This window comes from Cricetulus griseus, chromosome 6, assembly GCF_003668045.3.
Source record: "Cricetulus griseus strain 17A/GY chromosome 6, alternate assembly CriGri-PICRH-1.0, whole genome shotgun sequence".
Classification (NCBI taxonomy): Eukaryota; Metazoa; Chordata; class Mammalia; order Rodentia; family Cricetidae; genus Cricetulus; species Cricetulus griseus.
The window spans coordinates 137,605,492-137,623,553 of NC_048599.1; the positions used below are offsets into that span (position 1 = coordinate 137,605,492).

At 47.7% G+C, this 18,062-nt stretch overlaps 1 protein-coding gene across 1 annotated transcript in view; it reads right to left on the minus strand.

Annotated features, from left to right (window-relative positions):
* The window catches only part of Qsox2 (quiescin sulfhydryl oxidase 2), a 30,299-nt gene that overhangs the window by 9,776 nt on the left and 2,461 nt on the right, over positions 1-18,062 (minus strand). Inside the window, exons 2-8 of the mRNA XM_027422931.2 lie at positions 9,229-9,329; positions 7,308-7,356; positions 5,903-6,008; positions 5,594-5,684; positions 3,300-3,445; positions 1,832-1,966; positions 1,550-1,679 (exon numbers count right to left, since the gene is read on the minus strand). Of these exons, the coding sequence (XP_027278732.1) occupies positions 1,550-1,679; positions 1,832-1,966; positions 3,300-3,445; positions 5,594-5,684; positions 5,903-6,008; positions 7,308-7,356; positions 9,229-9,329 (758 nt within the window). The remainder of the gene's footprint in view (positions 1-1,549; positions 1,680-1,831; positions 1,967-3,299; positions 3,446-5,593; positions 5,685-5,902; positions 6,009-7,307; positions 7,357-9,228; positions 9,330-18,062) is intronic.

An 18,062-nucleotide genomic window follows, 5' to 3' on the forward strand; every position in this document is an offset into this window, starting at 1 on the left:
CTCAGTAAGTAGACTAGGCTGTTCTTAAACTTGCATAGATCTGCCTGCCTCTGTCAGCAGAGTGCTGGGATCAAAGGTATCTGCCACCACACCTGGCTAGACACACTTTTAAAGAATAAAGCCATCCAGAGCCATCTCAACCTTGACCAGCACAGTGACTAAAACCTTACCTAGCAGTTTTCATTGAAATATCTGACCTATTATTCCTTGAAACGTAAAGCTTATTTCCTTTGTTTTTCCAAAGTTACACTACAAATGTAAATATTTATAATCTACCTACCTGGACAAAAGCAATCCTATCAAGGGACTTTCCATTTATTTATTTATTTATTTATTTATTTATTTATTTATTTATTTATTTATTTGGTTTTTTGAGACAGGGTTTCCCTGTGGCTTTGGAGCCTATCCTGGAACTAGCTCTTGTAGACCAGGCTGGTCTCGAACTCACAGAGATCCACCTGCCTCTGCCTCCCAAGTGCTAGGATTAAAGGTGTGCGCCACTAACGCCCGGCGGGACTTTCCATTTAGTCAAAAAAGGTATGTAAAATACCTTGCTTCATCCATACACAGTACAAGGTAAAGCGGGTCTCACACTGCACTAGTGGTGATGGGGGTATCTGAAAGACCAGAAAGCAGCAGGACTACAGCTAGACCAGACAGGGCTGCTGCAACCAACAGGAGAGCTCAGGCTCATCCCTGAAGGGCAGGGCAATTCCCCCCACCCCCAGCTCTGGGCACTGGAGACGAATACTTGGCAGGAACTAAACCTGACACTTCTCACTCTCATGTCAGCTACCACAGAGGTAGCTTGCACCCTGTACATCACCGAGGTGGAGGTATTCCCATCCCATCTAGGTCTTCTGAATATCAAGCACTCTGCTTAGTCTTTTCCTGGACTTCTGCCTGCCCAGCATTAGTCCTGCTCTTCAGGAGCCAGCCATCTGAAGCTGTCAGCTTAAGGCCTCTCTTCTAACCTCTTGGGAGCCCTATCAGGGTCAGAATGGCCACGAGCACACACCTGCCACACTTAGTGGCCTTCCTTCATTAGCTTTGTTAGGTATCCCTTCATCTACCCTTTAATCCCACTCAGCACCTATACATGGAACTAATTTCCTTACATGGCTACTAGGAGACTATGGCTATGCTGGCCAGTCTTCTTCAACCTGATTCTGGCATGGAAGGATCTAGGCTGTGTTGTGTCATGACTTGGCCTTCCTTTGGACACCTAACTAACTCTCCTAGAACCCCATTCTGAAGCTGCCTAGGAGCAGGTCTCCACCTTTGATATCTACACAACCTACCCATTCCTCATGCCTCTTCTATACTTTCCATCAGCCTGCTGAAATTCCCCAGTTTAAGTGGGGGAAGTCAGAGCTCAACAGTGCTCTGTTCCTGTTCTCAGCCTCTTTTGCTCCATCCTCACAGGCAAGTTTCAGTCAATACTAGAAAATACCAGTTAATACCAAGGGGTCTAGACTAGCCAACTACCTGCACGGGCAGACAGATGACATGGGGTCTAGTATCACAGTCTGAGCAGAACCACCCGCACCTTGGCAATGACAGTCATGAAGTCCCTAAATGTCTTCAGCTGAGTTCCAGCCAGGGACTTGTGGGCAGCCAGCTCCACTCTCAGCAGGTAGTGAAGTCCCGACTCCAAGTCTGCGGTGTACAGCTTGGCCCTGAGAAGAACAGTGACCAGTTAGGAAGGATACTTCCTGCCTTCCAGTACAAGGCTCCTCTTGTTTCTGCCACCATTCCCGGGTAGGAGGCAGACTGAGGAAGCTGCCCCGGGTGTAGCCTCTCTGCTGCACCCATTCCCATTCATACTTGCCTGTCAAATTCTTTCCAAACCATAACCTCTGAATTTTCTTCTTTGTTGGGCTTTTCAGGAAAGGAAAGTGACTTTTTCCTCACATCTGGCAAGGATTTTAAGTAAGAGGAGAAAAACGATCGTAGAGGCTTTGCACTGTGAAAGGAAGGAGGGGATGCTTTTATGGCCGTCCTCTGAGATCATGCAGCCTCTCCAGGCCATAGCTTGGAGAGCAGTTCAACCCTCACACACTACTCACTCTGTGCAAACATTGACAGAGGTGGTGAAGGACACTCACCTTAGCTGGGCCTCAGGAGCTACCCTCCCATCTGAGATGAGAAGACAGAATACCAAGTCCAGACAATCACTGACATAGCTACAGTAAGTACCATAGCTCATCTACACTTGTTGGGACTGTAAGATGCTTGTAAAGCCATTTGAGCATCTGCCAAAACCAGTTTCATCCCAGCTATGATTCCACTGTGTCAGAGGGCCTTCATGACATGCTTGCTCTGCCAGCTGAAACACATCTGGAGGCCAGGCCTGGGGATGGTCACTCCAAAGCTTTCTGCAACTCACAGCCATCTGCCATGTAGCACCCAGAGCTCAGTGTCATTTCCACAAAGAATGCAGTCATATTATTGTACAGTATTAATGAGGCTTTGTATTAGAGGCTGCACATGTGACACTCTTGGTGCTACGTGTACATACACTTGTCTTCAGAACTCAACTGCAGTTACTGGGGTAACTGTTAGGGCAGCCTCCTAGGTACTCAGGGCCCAAACCTTGAAGCTCCATGACCTTAGGTGCCCTGGATTTCTATATTTTTCTTTTCCTTTTTGAGAGAGGATCTCATGTAATCTCTATGTAGCCAAGGATGACCTTGAGTTTCTGATTCTCCTGCCTCACCTCCCAAATGCTGAGATTATAGGAATGAGCCACCATGCCTAGTTATGCAATAATAGGATCAAACCTAGGCTTCCTGCATACTAACCAAATGCTTTGCAATCCACCCCTTCATACAGCTAAAGAAGTATGAGGTGTAACTGAAACTTTGGGTAGGCTCTCCTGCAGCTTAGAACTTCTATTAACTTTCACATCTATTTTGCTTTCTAAAGCTTTATTCAAGGTCACTTTATTGACCTGGTGCCCGGTGAGTCCACCTCTCACTCTAGACAGGGCTTGCTGGCCACAACAGACACAACCAAAAGCCAAGACCTAGCATAGGAGTAATTGATGGGCACCTGTTGCACTTGAGGTTTGTGCAGAAACCCATGGAAACAACCAGAGGCAATGACCACTCCAGATATTGGAGCTTGGAACATGGTCACAACAGATCAGGGAAGGTAGCCAGACATATGGCTTCCTTGCCTCTTGGCCAACTAGTCTGTCATGTGGATTCTGAGGCTTTATCCAGTATGACTATGAAGCATGAGTCTCCACAGACATTACTGAATGTATCTATACAATTATACAAACTAGCACTTACACATTAACCAGTCCATGAGACCCATTTGGGTAAATCAAGTAACAGGAAGGAACTGAAGAAATGCCAAGTGTCCCCAGAAATGCTTTGTCCCTATCCAGTGCTCGGCTCACCACGATGTTGTCATATGGAATCAAATCTAAGATCACCTGCAGAACAAGAAGTCATGTTACCTTCATGCTTTTCTTGGCAAAAATCCCGGAGTTTGTAGACCCACCACTTCACAGGCCACCCTTCACCTAACATGTGCTGAACTGTTCAGAGAATAGCACTACCCACCTGTACCACACAACACGGAAAACCTTGCTCTACTTGCAAAAGCTGGGTGGAGTGACCGGTGCTGTACCAGTTACACAAGGCTAAGGCACAATCTGCATCCATCCCTCTGCAATCAAAAGCAGCCTATGCACCTTAACTTTTACTGAATTTTAAGCAGCTCACCAAGTCACATGCCCATTCTCATTTAGCAACTTTCCAGAATAATCAAAAGTAACATTTGTTGTTTGTTTGTGTGTATGCATTCACGTGTGTGCAGGTACACGTGTGTATGTAGATGTATGTGGAGGTTAGAGAACCTAAGGTACCATCCATTTGGTTCATTAGCCTGGGGCGTACCAAGTAGGCAGGCTGGCTGGCCAGCAAACCCCAGAGATGTGCCTACTCTGGCTACTCAGCACTAGGATTATAAGTGTGTCGCTGGGGATGGAATCCTAATGCTTGCAAAGTAAGCACTTTATGGGCTGAAGCAAAAAGTAACCCAGCCCCAAAAGTAACATCTGTTACTAAACTTTATCTCGCTGAACCAGTTTGTTGGCTACAGAATCCACATGAATTGAGTAAGCACCTTCACCACTCACCAGCTACAGATCTGTTTTCCCAACACACTGGCTATTGTGTGTTCCTACTTCCGGGCTAACCAGCAACTCAACATCATTCCAGCTCTGAGCCAGGTTTGGGGTGGCTCCTGCAGGTGACTTGTACCCATTGGGCTTGCTTAGGCTGAAGGAGCTGCAGTGGGTCTTAGTGACAGAGAGACCATGGCTATGGTATCTCAGTGTCTAAAAAAACCCCTCATATGCTTACCACATGAGTCTATTGTTCTCTGCTGCTCTTAGATGTCAACCAAGCCAGTTACTTCCAGGGATGAACAACAGACTACATGCAAAGTGGATCACAGTGGTAGTGGTGGTGGTTGTCCTTTTTTGTTTGCTTGTTTGTTGATGTCACTGTTGTTTTTGAGATACTTTGTAGCCATCATTGGCCTGGAACTCATATGCAGTCCCAACTGAACTTAAACTCAGAGATCTGCCACTTGAGTGCTGGGATTAAAGGCGTGTGAAACCACATTGGCCACAATGGTTCTTATTGATACTTTTAGGGGCATCCTTGGTTACAGGTCCTACCCAGAGGGCCAGGCCTTACTGATACCAAAGGCATTGGTATGCTGGTACTATGGGGAGAGGGTGACTGGCAAGAAAATGAGCCTTCAGTCATCTTCTCAGGGACAAAGTCCTGTTTTTGGTTTATAAGTGTTCATGTGTGCATGAAGGGCACAGGGGACTGCCTGGAAGAGCTGGCATGCAGTGGCTCTGGACAGTAGGGAAAGGAGTGGACCATGAATGAGTTCTGGATTCTACTGGTTCTCAGTCCTTTGATTGCCAACAATGAAGCAAAGGATACGACGCATCATGGAAACCAAAAGAGAGGGCAGTGAGGTCCCAGAGAGCAGCCAGGCACACGTGGTTGCCACACTGTTGTCTGTAGCCTGCCTGATACCGTCCAGGGTCTATTGAGGACAGTGTTGTCTCCTCCTTCCTGAGCTACCCTGCAGAACCTGCAGAACTGCACTAAAGTGGCAGGAAGGAGCCCAGGGGTCAGTGCTGAATTCCCATGTGGGCCAAGAGACCTCCTTCTTGTCTTCAAGGGACTCTGGCATTATCAACTAGGTCTCTGGTCCCTTGGTTTGATACTTGGTCAAAGCTGAAGGCTTCTGAACCACCCACATGATACCAACATTTCACAAAAGAAGCAAGGTCCTACAGACTACTGGATATGGTAACAGACCACAGGAGATCTGTAACAGCACATGATAATAGCACTTATGAAAGACATAGCAATGTCTGGACCCTCAAAGGCAGCCCTGTTACTCTAGCATTTTTGGCTATATATAGGCCAGTGACTTGGGAGCTCTGTAACTAATGATAGCTCAAGGCTCACTGGTTGTTGCTGTCAATGCACTAACCACAGTCTACCCCAGCCACACTAGCTGCAGCCCCACAGCACACAGGACACAGTACCTCTCGTCCAACATAAGAACCATTGCTTTCAAACACAACAGCGTGGTATTGGCCACTATGGCTGTCCATGAGGGAAAGGATGTCACTGGGCCTGTCAGGAGAAAGCAAAGCCCTCAATTCTCTCCACAATAGCAAGGTGTCACAGCATGCCAGCACCCCGGTCACTGTATACACTCAGATTTTTAAAAACCATGCCCAATACGCACCATGCAACTTGGGGAGAGGGATGAACCAGGGCTTCCCATTTGCTGAGCTCTACCACCATGATGCTCCAGGTCCCACAGGCCACCTTTCAATGGAGCTACTCACTGAACAGGATCCAGGGGTGGGCACGCAGGAGGCCGAGTGCCCTCTGTGTGGTTCTGTAGGAAGTCAATCATCGTCTGCCTGACAGTCCGAAGCTCCCTGTCAGGTCCTACAAAAGCAAATCTGGGTCATGGCTGTGACTGCAGGTATATGTACCTAAGCAGCTCCCAAGCCTAGAGCCCATGGATAGTGAAGGCAGTGGTACCGTTCACGAAACCCTAGGTGCACAGCTGCTCACTGACAGGCTGTCGTGTGGTCAGCAGCAGATGCATATAGTGGGAGAACACACAGCTGAGAGCAAGTGATAGGCTACAGGATACATGACAAAGTGACCAATCTCATGCACATGGTGGTGAGAGGTGGCCAGGTGCACCAGCCAACTCTGTATACATTGCTAACACAGGCAAACTACTCCTGATGCCAGAAATGTCAGATGTCTCCCCGGGGGACAAGCCTGTGAAGCAGTCACAGGGCACTGCTCACTTGACCAGGCTCATACATTAAAATGTACAAGCAGAGCCCTATATTTGCATGCATATATATATATATATATATATATATATATATATATATATATATATTCCACTAGATACTTTTTCAATAAAAGTTTGTTACTACATGAAGGTGAGGAAGGGACCTGCAGGTAACAGGGAGTGGGGCTGGAAGGTGCAGAATGACAACGACCAGAATGGAGGATATACATGTATGAAATAGCCAAAGTACAAGCTTAATAAAAGTTATAATAAAAAAGGTACTACCACATTTCTCAAGAAGGGCAAAAGCACAAAATAAACAATTTTCTGTGGCTGGAGAGATGGCTTAGTGGATGTACTGCTCTTCCAGAGGAACAAATTCAGTTCCTAAAACCTATGTCTGATGGTTCACAACCTCCTGTAATTCCAGTCCCAGGGGAGTCTGACACCTCTGGTCTCCAAGGACAGACAGGTGTACACACAAACACACACATGTAATTAAAATAAAAAAAAAAATCTTAGCTGGGTGGTGGTGATGCACACCTTAATCTCAGCACTCAGGAAGCAGAGGCAGGTGGATTTCTGTGAGTTCAAGGCCAGGCTGGTCTACCTACATAGCTAGTTCCAGGATAGCCAGGACTACACAGAAAAACCCTGTCTTGAAAAACAACAACAAAAATCTTACTCCCACACTGTGGCGGTGGCTTGCTCCTTCTCTCTGACCTTCAGACAGGCTTTATTTGTACAAGCAAGACATCACCACACCACACAAACAATTAAAGTTTGAATTTCTAATACAAAGTCAGGCAGCACTGGTGCAAATATGTTGACTGAAGGGAGAGGGCCCCTGGGCTCCATCTGCTGAGACCATATCCACTTTACCAGGTTGAGTGAGTCAGTCTATGGGATTAGAATAGAATGCTGCGTGTCCTTACCTTTAAAGTTTTCTCCTGTTGTAAACTCCTTTGTAAATGCTTTAAAATACTGAAGGAAAAACACACAAAAAATAAACAGTCTGGGTGAGTTGTGTATATGTTTAATACTTAAACAAGATGACCGCTGTCTCAACCAGGAGCTCTGGTCAAGTCCCTCCCAAAGTAACACTGATTGAACAAGGCATGTCCCATGCCTCCATGGACACTAGCGTTCTTGCAGATGTGTGGAACATTGTGCTAAGTACCAACTGGGTTTTATTATGTCACTTCTGGTCCAACAGGATCTGAAGCAAGACAATTCACTAGGGTAGAATCCTTATAAAGGTGGTTACCCTTGAAGAGCATTTGAGGGCACAGGTTCCAAGGGAAGAGGGGCTATCCAGAGCCTCTGAGAAGATGAGAGCTTCTGACCAGACTTGCCCCACCAGAAGCACACCAATACAGTTGAGGATAGGTAGTGTTCCCAATGAAGCCCAAAAGGAGACCAGTGCTGAGACACACAGGGGACTCCCTGGAACAAAGTGGGGGAAGCAGAAACACTCAAGAAGAAAGTAGACAGACATATAACAGTCCCGTAAGAGTAAAAACACAGATGTGCTTGTCACTAGGAAAAGGAACACAGGCACTTTGCCCTGCACCATAGGCAGATGTGTCATGTTGTGGGAGGGGCTGGCCCAATTGGGTCCCCTGGCCTTCTTCCCAGACCCAGCCAGGGAAACGTGTGTGTGTGTGTGTGTGTGTGTGTGTGTGTGTGTGTGTGTGTGTGTGGCACATCAATGTTGATCCATGTAATAACAGCCAGAAGATATCCCAATACTCAGCAGAGAGGGCCATCACATTCAATGAGGCATTACTGCACAGTCAAACCCAACAAGCCACAGCAGTGCCCAGCATCACGGGCAAATCTTGGCAAAGTCATTTGAAGTATTAGAAATAAGGCCCAGACATTTATACACAGCACTGTTTAATAGAGGGTATGACATAAAAAGCCAAGTAAAATAGGGACATGAGCAACATTATCAGCCCAAGGCTAGAAAGAAAGAGTACAAGCAACAAGGGCCTGTGAGATCCCTGGGGCTGGTACCACCCTGAGCATCACACTGGGAGGCCAGGTGGTTACAGGGTAGCAAAGCCCAGTCAATGAATGGGTGGGGAAACACAGGGGACACCAATGTGCTGGGTCCTGCCTCTGACAGTGCACAGTAGTAGCAGGACAGAAGTGGAGAGCTGGAGGTCACAGGCTCTTCAGAAATTATCTCTGAGTTGGGCAGTGGTGGCACACACCTTTAATCCTAGCACTCAGGAGGCAGAGGCAGGTGGGTCTCTGAGTTCAAGGCTAGTCTAGTTTACAAAGTGAGTTCCAGGAGGGCTACACAGAGAGAAACCCTGTCTCAAAAAAAGAAGAAGAAGAAATAGGAGGAGGAGGAAGAGGAAAGAAAGAAGAGGAGGAGGATAGGGAGGAGGGAGAAGAGGGGGCTACATGGTTTTGGAGATGCCCATGAGTGTGAGCAATAAGCAGTGGGCCTTCGGGAGGGTCGCACATGGTATCTCTGCCCTCTAGTGGAAGAAACATGTACAAGTTTGTAGGCAGGGCCAACTGCAGCTCAAGCTGTGCTGGGACACTGCTGGTGCCTTCTGCCAGTTAAAAGGAGACCAAGCAGCATGATACCCTACAAAGATAGGCAGCCAGCAGGCTTTTGTGTGAGCAGGGACTTTATACAAAACCTGGATCTTGATCAGCCTTCTATGACTCAAGATGAGGAACAAAGGGGTAGTAGGCTGGGCATGCAAATTCCCACAAAGTTTTTAGACTCCAAGCCAGAAATGATAACCTAGGAGTTACTGGTACAGGAATTCTGCCTAAAAAGTCCCTTGTGAAAAGGCAGGATTGGAGCAGAGGTCAAGGTTGCTGGGGGCTCACCCTGAAGGTGGGGTAGAAGTGGATGTCATATGTGCGGCACACGTCCTGGTTCTTTTCTTCTGCACAGTCCAGAGCAGCGACACGGATGGCAGCAGCCCAGTCTACAAGGCAAGAATGGGACCTTGAACAGAGTTGCCAGCATCAAGCCATATCATACAAGACAGCATCTGCACGAGCACCAGCTGCCGCAGTGAAACCACCTGTGCTCCTCCCTTTAAGTTGTTCATGAGCTCTGTCTGAGCTGGGAAAGCAGAGTGACATTTCAACCAAAGCTAGAGGTGTCTTCCACCACTGTTTACTGAGAAAACAGTTTTGCTGAATTTTCAAATCAGCAGCTTGCCATGCAGCATTTCCTATTAAAAGACACCCGATGGGTGGAAGTGCGGCAACCTGAAGCATTGTCTGTAAGATGGTAATGAAACACTACAAGAGATACCAAATAGAGCATGCACAGTGATCAGACAGACCTGGTGGGCCCAGCAACCATTTTCCAAGTTAGGCCAGTGGTCTGCCCTGATAGCACTCCCCTCCCCACCTCACCCACTGCTGCCCAGGGGTGCATGTGCCATTGCTGCAGAAGAGGAGCACTTTTAGATCTGCTTTCTTAGTTTCAAGGTTTTAACTGAGAATTTCCAACAAATGCACCCAACACACACAAATATATGCACACGCACACCAGAAAAAGTCTAACAATTCCCCACATGTGCCTTGTCTTGGTGTCAGTAATTAACAGCTCTTGTGAAATGTTTTATCCAAATCCCTACCCAGTTCTAGAACTCAGGAAGCAACCTCAGATCCAAAACATCAGTCATAAATTTTCCTGTGCTTTTCAGTCCAACACACTGCCATGGCCACAGAAAATGACTTAGGCTCCTAATGCCATTAGGTACCTGGTTGGAACAGCTCCTCCCATCCTGCTCCTATCCACTACTTTTCCTAGACCTCATAGGTAGAGATTTTTATCAGGTTCTTTTGTTGGGATTAGTTTTAAGAAGTGAAGTGTACATGCCTTTAATCTCAGCACTTGGGAGGCAGAGGAAGGTGGATCTCTCTGAGTTCAAAGCCAGCCTGGTTTACAGAGTGAGTTCTAGGACAGGCTCCAAAGCAATACAGAGAAACCTTGTCTTGAAAAACCAAAAACCAAACCAAAACCAAACCAAACCAAACCAAAAAAGAATGGAAGAAAGAAAGAAAGAGAGAGAGAGAGAGAGAGAGAGAGAGAGAGAGAGAGAGAAAGAAAGAAAGAAAGAGTGAAGTGTAAACCGGGTGCACCTTTAATCCCAGCACTCCAAAGGCACAGGCAAGTGGACCTCCAAGTTTGAGGCTAGCCTAGTCTACAAAACAAGTTCCAGGACAGCCAGGGATACAGAGAAATCCTGCCTCAAAATAAATAAACAAACAAACAAATAAAAAAAGTGAAGTGTGCTTCTGCAGGAGTGTAAGGGGGACTTGGGCCCTCCCTTGTTATTATAATAGATGCACATTAGGTCAGGGCTGCAGCCTCTCCTCTCAACTATCACCCAGGGGAGTGACACTTTGCAAGCAAAGCACCCTCCTGGTAATACAGAGATTGGGTGCCTGGTTCTTCTCTGCCTTGCCCTCTGGTCACCAGCGTCAGGCTCACCTTTAGGTAACTGCAGGGGTCCTTCTAAGAGATGTGTACCCTTTCTCCAGGGTATTAAAATTACACCATTACACACACTTCTGGGCATCTTGCCCAGCAGGGGTCCTGTCTCAGCCCAGGCCCAAGAAGCACTGGGCTTGCCTGGTGGGCTGTGCATGGTCAGCAGCACAGCACAGCTCACAGGTACACAGTACAGGCAGGGAAACAGGCATGAGAGACAGACAGAAGGGCTACCTGGGTGACTTTGTATATGCTCTGCCTGGAAGTCCCTTGATTTCTGGGCAGGAGCTCATGCAGTGGGTCACTGGCGATCAGCATGCTTTGTATTGCTAGTGTTATTCTGTTTTAACCAGCAACCTAGCTAAAAGTCATGTGAAACCATTCCTGTGAGGACAAGTAATGTTCAAAAAAACCTCAGAAGCTGCATATGGGGACTGAAGGGACAGTGTCCGAGGACACTTACAAACACCAGGTGCCAGAGTTCAGTGACTGTATTCTTTGTAAGCCACCCCAGTGTTCTATACACCACCTTGACACTCTCTCTCTCTCTCTCTCTCTCTCTCTCTCTCTCTCTCTCTCTCTCTCTCTCTCTCTCTCTCATGGTTTTTCAAGACAGGGTTTCTCTGTATAGCTTTAGAGCCTGGTACTTGCTCTGTAGACCAGGCTGGCCTCGAACTCAGAGATCTGCCTGTCTCTGCCTCCCAAGTGCTGGGATTAAAGGCTTGTGCCACCAACACCCGGCCTTTTCTCTCTTTTATTAAGAGTAAGAAACAAAAATAGGTCATTCACAGATAGTAACCAAATACTGTTTTTGGCTACGAAAAGCCCGCTCTGTCCCAAGGCCACTTTAAAAGCATACAAGAAAACTATTATTTCTGAATCACAGTCATAGCTTCCTGGAGTCTCAAATGGCACAGAACTGAGGAAGAACAGTTAATACTCCATCCAATTAGGGGCAGATGGCACAGAAGGCACTCTGAGGCTCAAGGTGCTTCAAGGGCAGATTCACACCCTGCATCTGGCACAGCCGCTCATTCCAGCCACCCTGATTTGACTCACAGACCCAACCAATTCACTCTGCTCACTGGGTGCTCCCACCCACACTTTCCTTCCATGTTCTAGAAAAGCATCTTCTGCCTGGAAAGAGTGGAACAGTAAAAACCTCCAAGGGTAAAATGCAGGAACTAGTCTCTCAGCTAGCTGAAATAGTAAACACACCCAAAACTGGGATGAATGCACCTAGGTTTGCGTGGTGGGGTCTGGTCCTGTTTTTGTTTTTCAGACTTTTCGTAAGCATGCATCTCAGGAGAACTGAATATAGAGGTTGGGGGCTCAGTGGCAGAGTACATCCCCAGGCTAATCCTGGTACTATGGCAGCTGCTTGCTGATACTGGGCACTAGTTTTGTGTTTCTCAGATTTGCATTCTGGAATCTGAAGCAGAAGACCACTCCAACACAAGGCATGGGAAAAGAGGGTTCCTCAACGCTGCAGGAGACAGTGCTCAGCAAGACAAACCAGAGCCAGCTTTGTAGTTTGTCTGTTTGTTTTGTTTGCTTTTGTCTAAGATAGGCTCTGGTTATAGAGTCCAGGCTGGTCTTGAACTTGAAATGCTCCTGCCTCAGCCTCCTGAGTGCTAAGATCACAGACTGGTTGGTTATGGCTCTCTTAATATCCCCGAATATAGCCGAGCACTAGAGACTGAACACATAAGCCTTCCAGAAAAGAGCTGACATCTGGAAGACTGAAAGCACTAAGAGCCTAGTCCATTAGGAATGCAGAGCAGTGCTCACTGACAACCGCACCCTGGATCTCATCCGAGTGAGGCCTCAACACTGATCCATAGGTTTCACCACATCCACCGAAAGGCACTGTCCCCAAATACATGAGCAATGTCCTGGCTCTGCAATGTAATCAGCACAGAACACTGCAAGGGTCTTTGAGCACCACACTGTCCCACCCTGGTGTCCTGTGAATGTCACAGTTCCTACTTTGTACATGAGGACACTGAACTTTAAGTACCCACAAATGAGGGAGGGAGAGGGAAGCCCAGAACCAACTCTCCTGACAAGGATGCCAGGACAGAGACAAGGAAGGAGGACGTTTGGGGAGGTTGATGTTTCTGAGTGCTAATTTACCACGTAGGCTCTGGGAAGTAGCAAGGTGCAGTAAGCCACACTATCAAGATGGAAGGAGACTCTTAGTTCAGCTGCACTCTTGAAACGAGTTTGTATGATCCCATGCAAACAGAGCAGGAGCTCACAAAAGGCCCCAACAGAACTCTGTGGCTTCAAATCACAATCTTTACAGGTCCCCACAATCACACGGCACTCCTTCAGATCTCTCGTCCTGGGCATAGACCCGACTCTGCTCCCTTAGCTGGTTTCTTTCCTGTCTCCCTCCAGGTTCCTGAGGGGATACCACACAACATCCACGACACTCAGGTGCATGAAGGTGAAGTTGAGGACTGTGAGCAGCACAGCAGTCATCAGCCAGTGACAGCTGCAGACTGTCCCAGGGTGACAACATGGTTGGGCCAGGGGTAAGCAAGGCTAAGACCTTTCCAGGGCCACAAAGAAAGGTATTCTTACCCCATGAACATCTGTAGAACACTTACTATTGACATTTTTTTTTTTTAAATCAACAATGCTCCCTGACCTCAGAGATTCAGAAGAGAAGGGCTTGTGAATACAAATTCTACCAGACAGTGTGCATGTGCATCACAGATAAGGGCCAGGAGCAAGTCCTTCTTTCTATGTTGTTGGGGCAATGGGACCAACTAACTCACCACAATGTCCACTTCTGGTCTCTCTAGCCTGGCTCACCCTGAGCCCTGTCTCCATGATGATTACAGTTGACTGTCCTCTCTCCAAAACGTCCAGTCTTCCTCCTCAGCTTCAAGTGTCTCATATAGATACAATGGAGACAACCACTGGCTCTCTCTCCTTCAGGCGCACAGCAATCATTTTAGTCATATGGGGTCAGCTGCCCTTGTTTCACAAGTGGACCCTGCCCTCTGACCCCATGTGGGGCAACTGTTGCCTTGAAAAGGAGAAAGCCCTGGGTTACCTATACTGTCCCAGCAGTCTGATGCCTCATGAGCATCATGGAAAGAGCCATCACTGAAGAACTGAGAAGGAGCAATGAGCATAGAGCTTACCTCCTTCAGACACATTTGGTATCATTTGCCAGTGACAGAAACCCTTAACCTTGTAGCATCAAAGCATAATTTCCAAAGAATTAAAAGCAGATTCTCAAGCCAGGTGTGGTAGTGCATACTTATAATCATAGCACTGGGAGGCAGAGGCAGGAGGATCTCTGAGGCTAGCCTGGTCTACAAAGTGAGTCCCAGAACAGCCAGGGCTAAACAAAAAAAACCAAACAAACAAAAAAGCAAATTCTCACTTAGAGAATCCATGCCACCATGTTAAAAATTTTCTTCAGCAGATCACTGAAGGTACTGATAAGATGGTGAGGTGGCAGAGGAACACCGGAGGAACAAACCACAAGATGACCAGGGACAGACAGTGCATGGCTAGGACAAAGCTGTCTTGGTGCTGATCCTCCCCCCCCCATCCCACCCCCACCTGATATCTTACTGACTGGGTAAGCTGTGAAGTTCACATAACCGTAGCCAGGGCTAGCGAGCAATGAACAGCAGACACCCACACACCCCTAGATTACCAACCACTTCCGTTGAAATGAAGTCCTAGTATGAGATGGAAAGGACCCGAGGCCCACAGTGGCTGAGATGAAAGCAGCCAGAAGGCGGAAGCTGGTCAGACTGGGAACATGACCATACCCTGGGCTCAGAAGCAATGGGTCATGAAGTCTCTTTGTAAGAATCAGTCCTTACCCTTGCCTTAGGGTAAGCACTGGCCCAAATCTATCTATGCAGTTGGTTGGGTGAGGTGGTGCACACCACACTTGGAATCCCAGCATCAAAAAGTAGAGGCAAAGGATTGCAACTTGAAGACCAGATTGGGCTACACAGCAAGACTTTGTCTCAAAAAAAAAAAAAAAAAAATCATCCCCTCCTCTACCACGGAAAAAGAGCAAAGGACCCTCACAAGTAGGGTCTTGCCTCTGTTCTATCTACTGGGAACCCCACAGGCTTGAAATGACCTGCAAAGCCCCTGAAATGACCTTAGAAGGTCTTACTTTCTTCTGCTTCCTCACCACCAGCCAAGCCCTTGGCCAGGGGAGGGGGGGTGTTATGACCCTACTGCTCTCTATCCAGTAAGAGTATGCCTTTCATAGTGTCCCATGTAAAACCATTCTTTGGTTTCCTGTCATTTAGGAGCAAGATGGACACTGTTTATCAGGTCACCGCCCTTGAAGTCTTTTAACATTCTCTGGACCTGGGGTCCTGCCTGTCTGGGCTCTCTGCTCTTGCTGTAGCCAGTCACAGGGACTACTCCTCAGAGGGCAACACCAGGCTTTCCCAAATGCCAATCCAGCACAGGTAGGTTTAGTCCTACAGTTACCTTCTCCCTCCTCACAGGAACAGGGACCTGCCTGCTTTGCTCACTGCCTCCTTCAGCCTAGCAGAACTGGAAGTGTGAGAACTAACTCAGAGCCCACACTGCCAGTTACCAACTGCTAACACTGAGAGAAGTCCAGCTTTACCCTCACACAAGCACCACTGCCCTGCTGTGAGACGATAAAGATAAAGTGTCTCTTAACAGAGGGCATCCAGGGAAAGGGGCATGTGTTCTGGCATCTCATGAGGTGAAAACCAGCTGGGCCTATGCACTCTGAGAAAGTGGTAACAGACGGCATTGACAGTTAGGAACTGAGAGGCCTGGAGCCTGAGGCTGGCAGATGGACAGTATTCACAGCAAACAAAAGACACAGCATCCACTTTACCAAAAATGGGATTCAGACCCCTGAAAAGGCTGGCTTTGGGGTGTGTGCCTCATTCAGCAGTGCCTGCCTTGCCTATCCAGGACAACGTACTAAAAGAAAACAAATGCAAATTGCTTGTTTGCACCAACCAGGCTGTCCCTCCACTCTGGGGTAACAGGATCCCCACTGGAGGGTTGAGGTTACTAGAGGGAAGGGTGACTAAACTACAAGTGCCTTCTGGCTTGTACTCAGCTTATCTATTTTAGTACTACAGGCTTAGAAATACCTGTAAAATAATTACGATACACAGTAGACCAAGTTATTTCTAATTTATTTGCCAAGTGACTCTATTGCTGAATGAATATACTCAACTTTTCCCACCACTTGCTATGTCTCTGTGAAAAAGCAGAGGCAATCTTGATATGTGGCCAAGCATCATTGGTTCTAAAAAATGATTACAAGTGAATTAGCCCCCAGGCTCCAATACAAGGCAGGACTGCTCTAGCTTTCTTATGGCTTCTTCACCCTCACAAAATGCTGGGCAACCATGTCTCCAAGCCCACATTCCAGACACCGACACCCAGAACCTTCTCTTTGAGTGTACTCCTTCTCCTGGCATAGCAAAGGTCTTGGGGGAGTTCAAGCTCCAAGTGTGGGACACATGGGTCTGGGTAGAAAGGAAACCCATTTTCCACCAGTGCAGCCCAGCACTTGACACCCACCAATAACCAAGGGCCAGTGTGGGAACCAGGCACTCTGCCCCAGCCTCACTGAGAATGGCTGAGGCCTCAAGGTTCTTCCTTCTTAGCACTGGTTTATTTTGTCTTGGCAAGCTGAAAAACAGTATGCCCCTAAGCATTCAAGGGTGTGCTGGGGTGAGGTTAACAAACCCTGCTGGTTAGGTGGTAAAGCACATGCTGGAGAGACAAGAAAGGAATTGCTGTGATGACTGGGCCATTCTACTGCCTGGCACTTGACATGCAGTAGTTGACAGTCCTCTGGGTGGATGGCTAGCCTTGTTCAGTAAAAACAACCCACTTGGCTATTTGAAATGCCCAAGCAGCTGAGGTCCCTAACATCGTAACTGCAGCTACCTTGGAGAAGCATACTCTCTGGACAGCTAGTGAGTGGCTGGCTAATGGTAAAATGACCAGATGGCTGTGATATACACGGAAGAGTGGTTGCCCTCTGCAGCTTCCAGGACTCTAGGCCCTGCCACACCCCTCAGCAATTACTGCCCCCAATGTCTCTACGTGTTCTCAGTAAATGGACAACAGCACCCTGTAAATATTAAGCAGTTATCTTCAAGAGCCTTGTCCTAAGCAAGCAGAAGACACCAGACACCAGACACCATGGGAACCTTGGGGAAGGCATAAAGGCTTAGATACCGCTAGCAGCAGTAGCAGAGCACTCAGTCCTCTCCCTGTGGATGGCACACTCTGTGCCTATGTATCCGTCCAACACCTCCCACTCTCAATTCCCAATGTTCTCTATGGGGACACAGGAAGTGTGCCAATGGGGCTCTATAATCACCTGTGCTGGACTTAAGCCCTGGCCTGTCACCTGGGTACCATCACCTGCCATATAGACTAACTACCTCCTTGCTAGACAGTTCTAGACTCATCCTAGATGCTGTGGTGATGACCTGCCAGGTCTCCTGTTCCCCTTCAAGTCCTTCACCAAGAATTTCAGGGCCAACAACAGATCTGCCCCGCTTTCCAAGGTGTACTGATGAGGAGAGAAGAGCCCCGATATCACAGAGAGCTCAGAGGGACACAGGCTCATCCTTCAGGACACATTCCTGCTCTTCTAGGCCTCTACGGAAATCCTTCAGTGCCCAGGAAAGTAAGCACAGGTGTCACTGCCAACTCAGATTGAGCGAAACAAAACAGCTTGGGATAAATGATTTCAACTCACAGAGCAGGTTTTGTTCTGGGAAATACTTAAGATGGGATAGGCCTAAGCCAGGGCCACATAAATACTAGAATGGCCTTTGGGTCCACTGAACAATAGACCTTTTGTTAACCCATCTCTTATAAGGAAAAACACTATTTCCCCCTAAAAGTCAGTGAAGAGCCAAGAAACACCACCATAAGTTTTTGAGGAAGTGAAACCAAAGAGGGGAAGCCTTCCCTCTATAGACCAGCTGTTAACTTCAATCAGACAAGCTGAGGGGCAGGAAGGCAGGCATAGGCCACCTTCTAGTTCTAATCCCCACCCATGGCAACAAAACCAGTCCAACCAGAGACTAGGGTGGGAGCTAGGGTGGGGACAGGAAGAGACACCTAGGGAGAACCCAATGCAAGGCCTGCATGCCCAACTCACAGGCGACTGATTACCCTGTTTGGGTAAGCACCCTCTCTC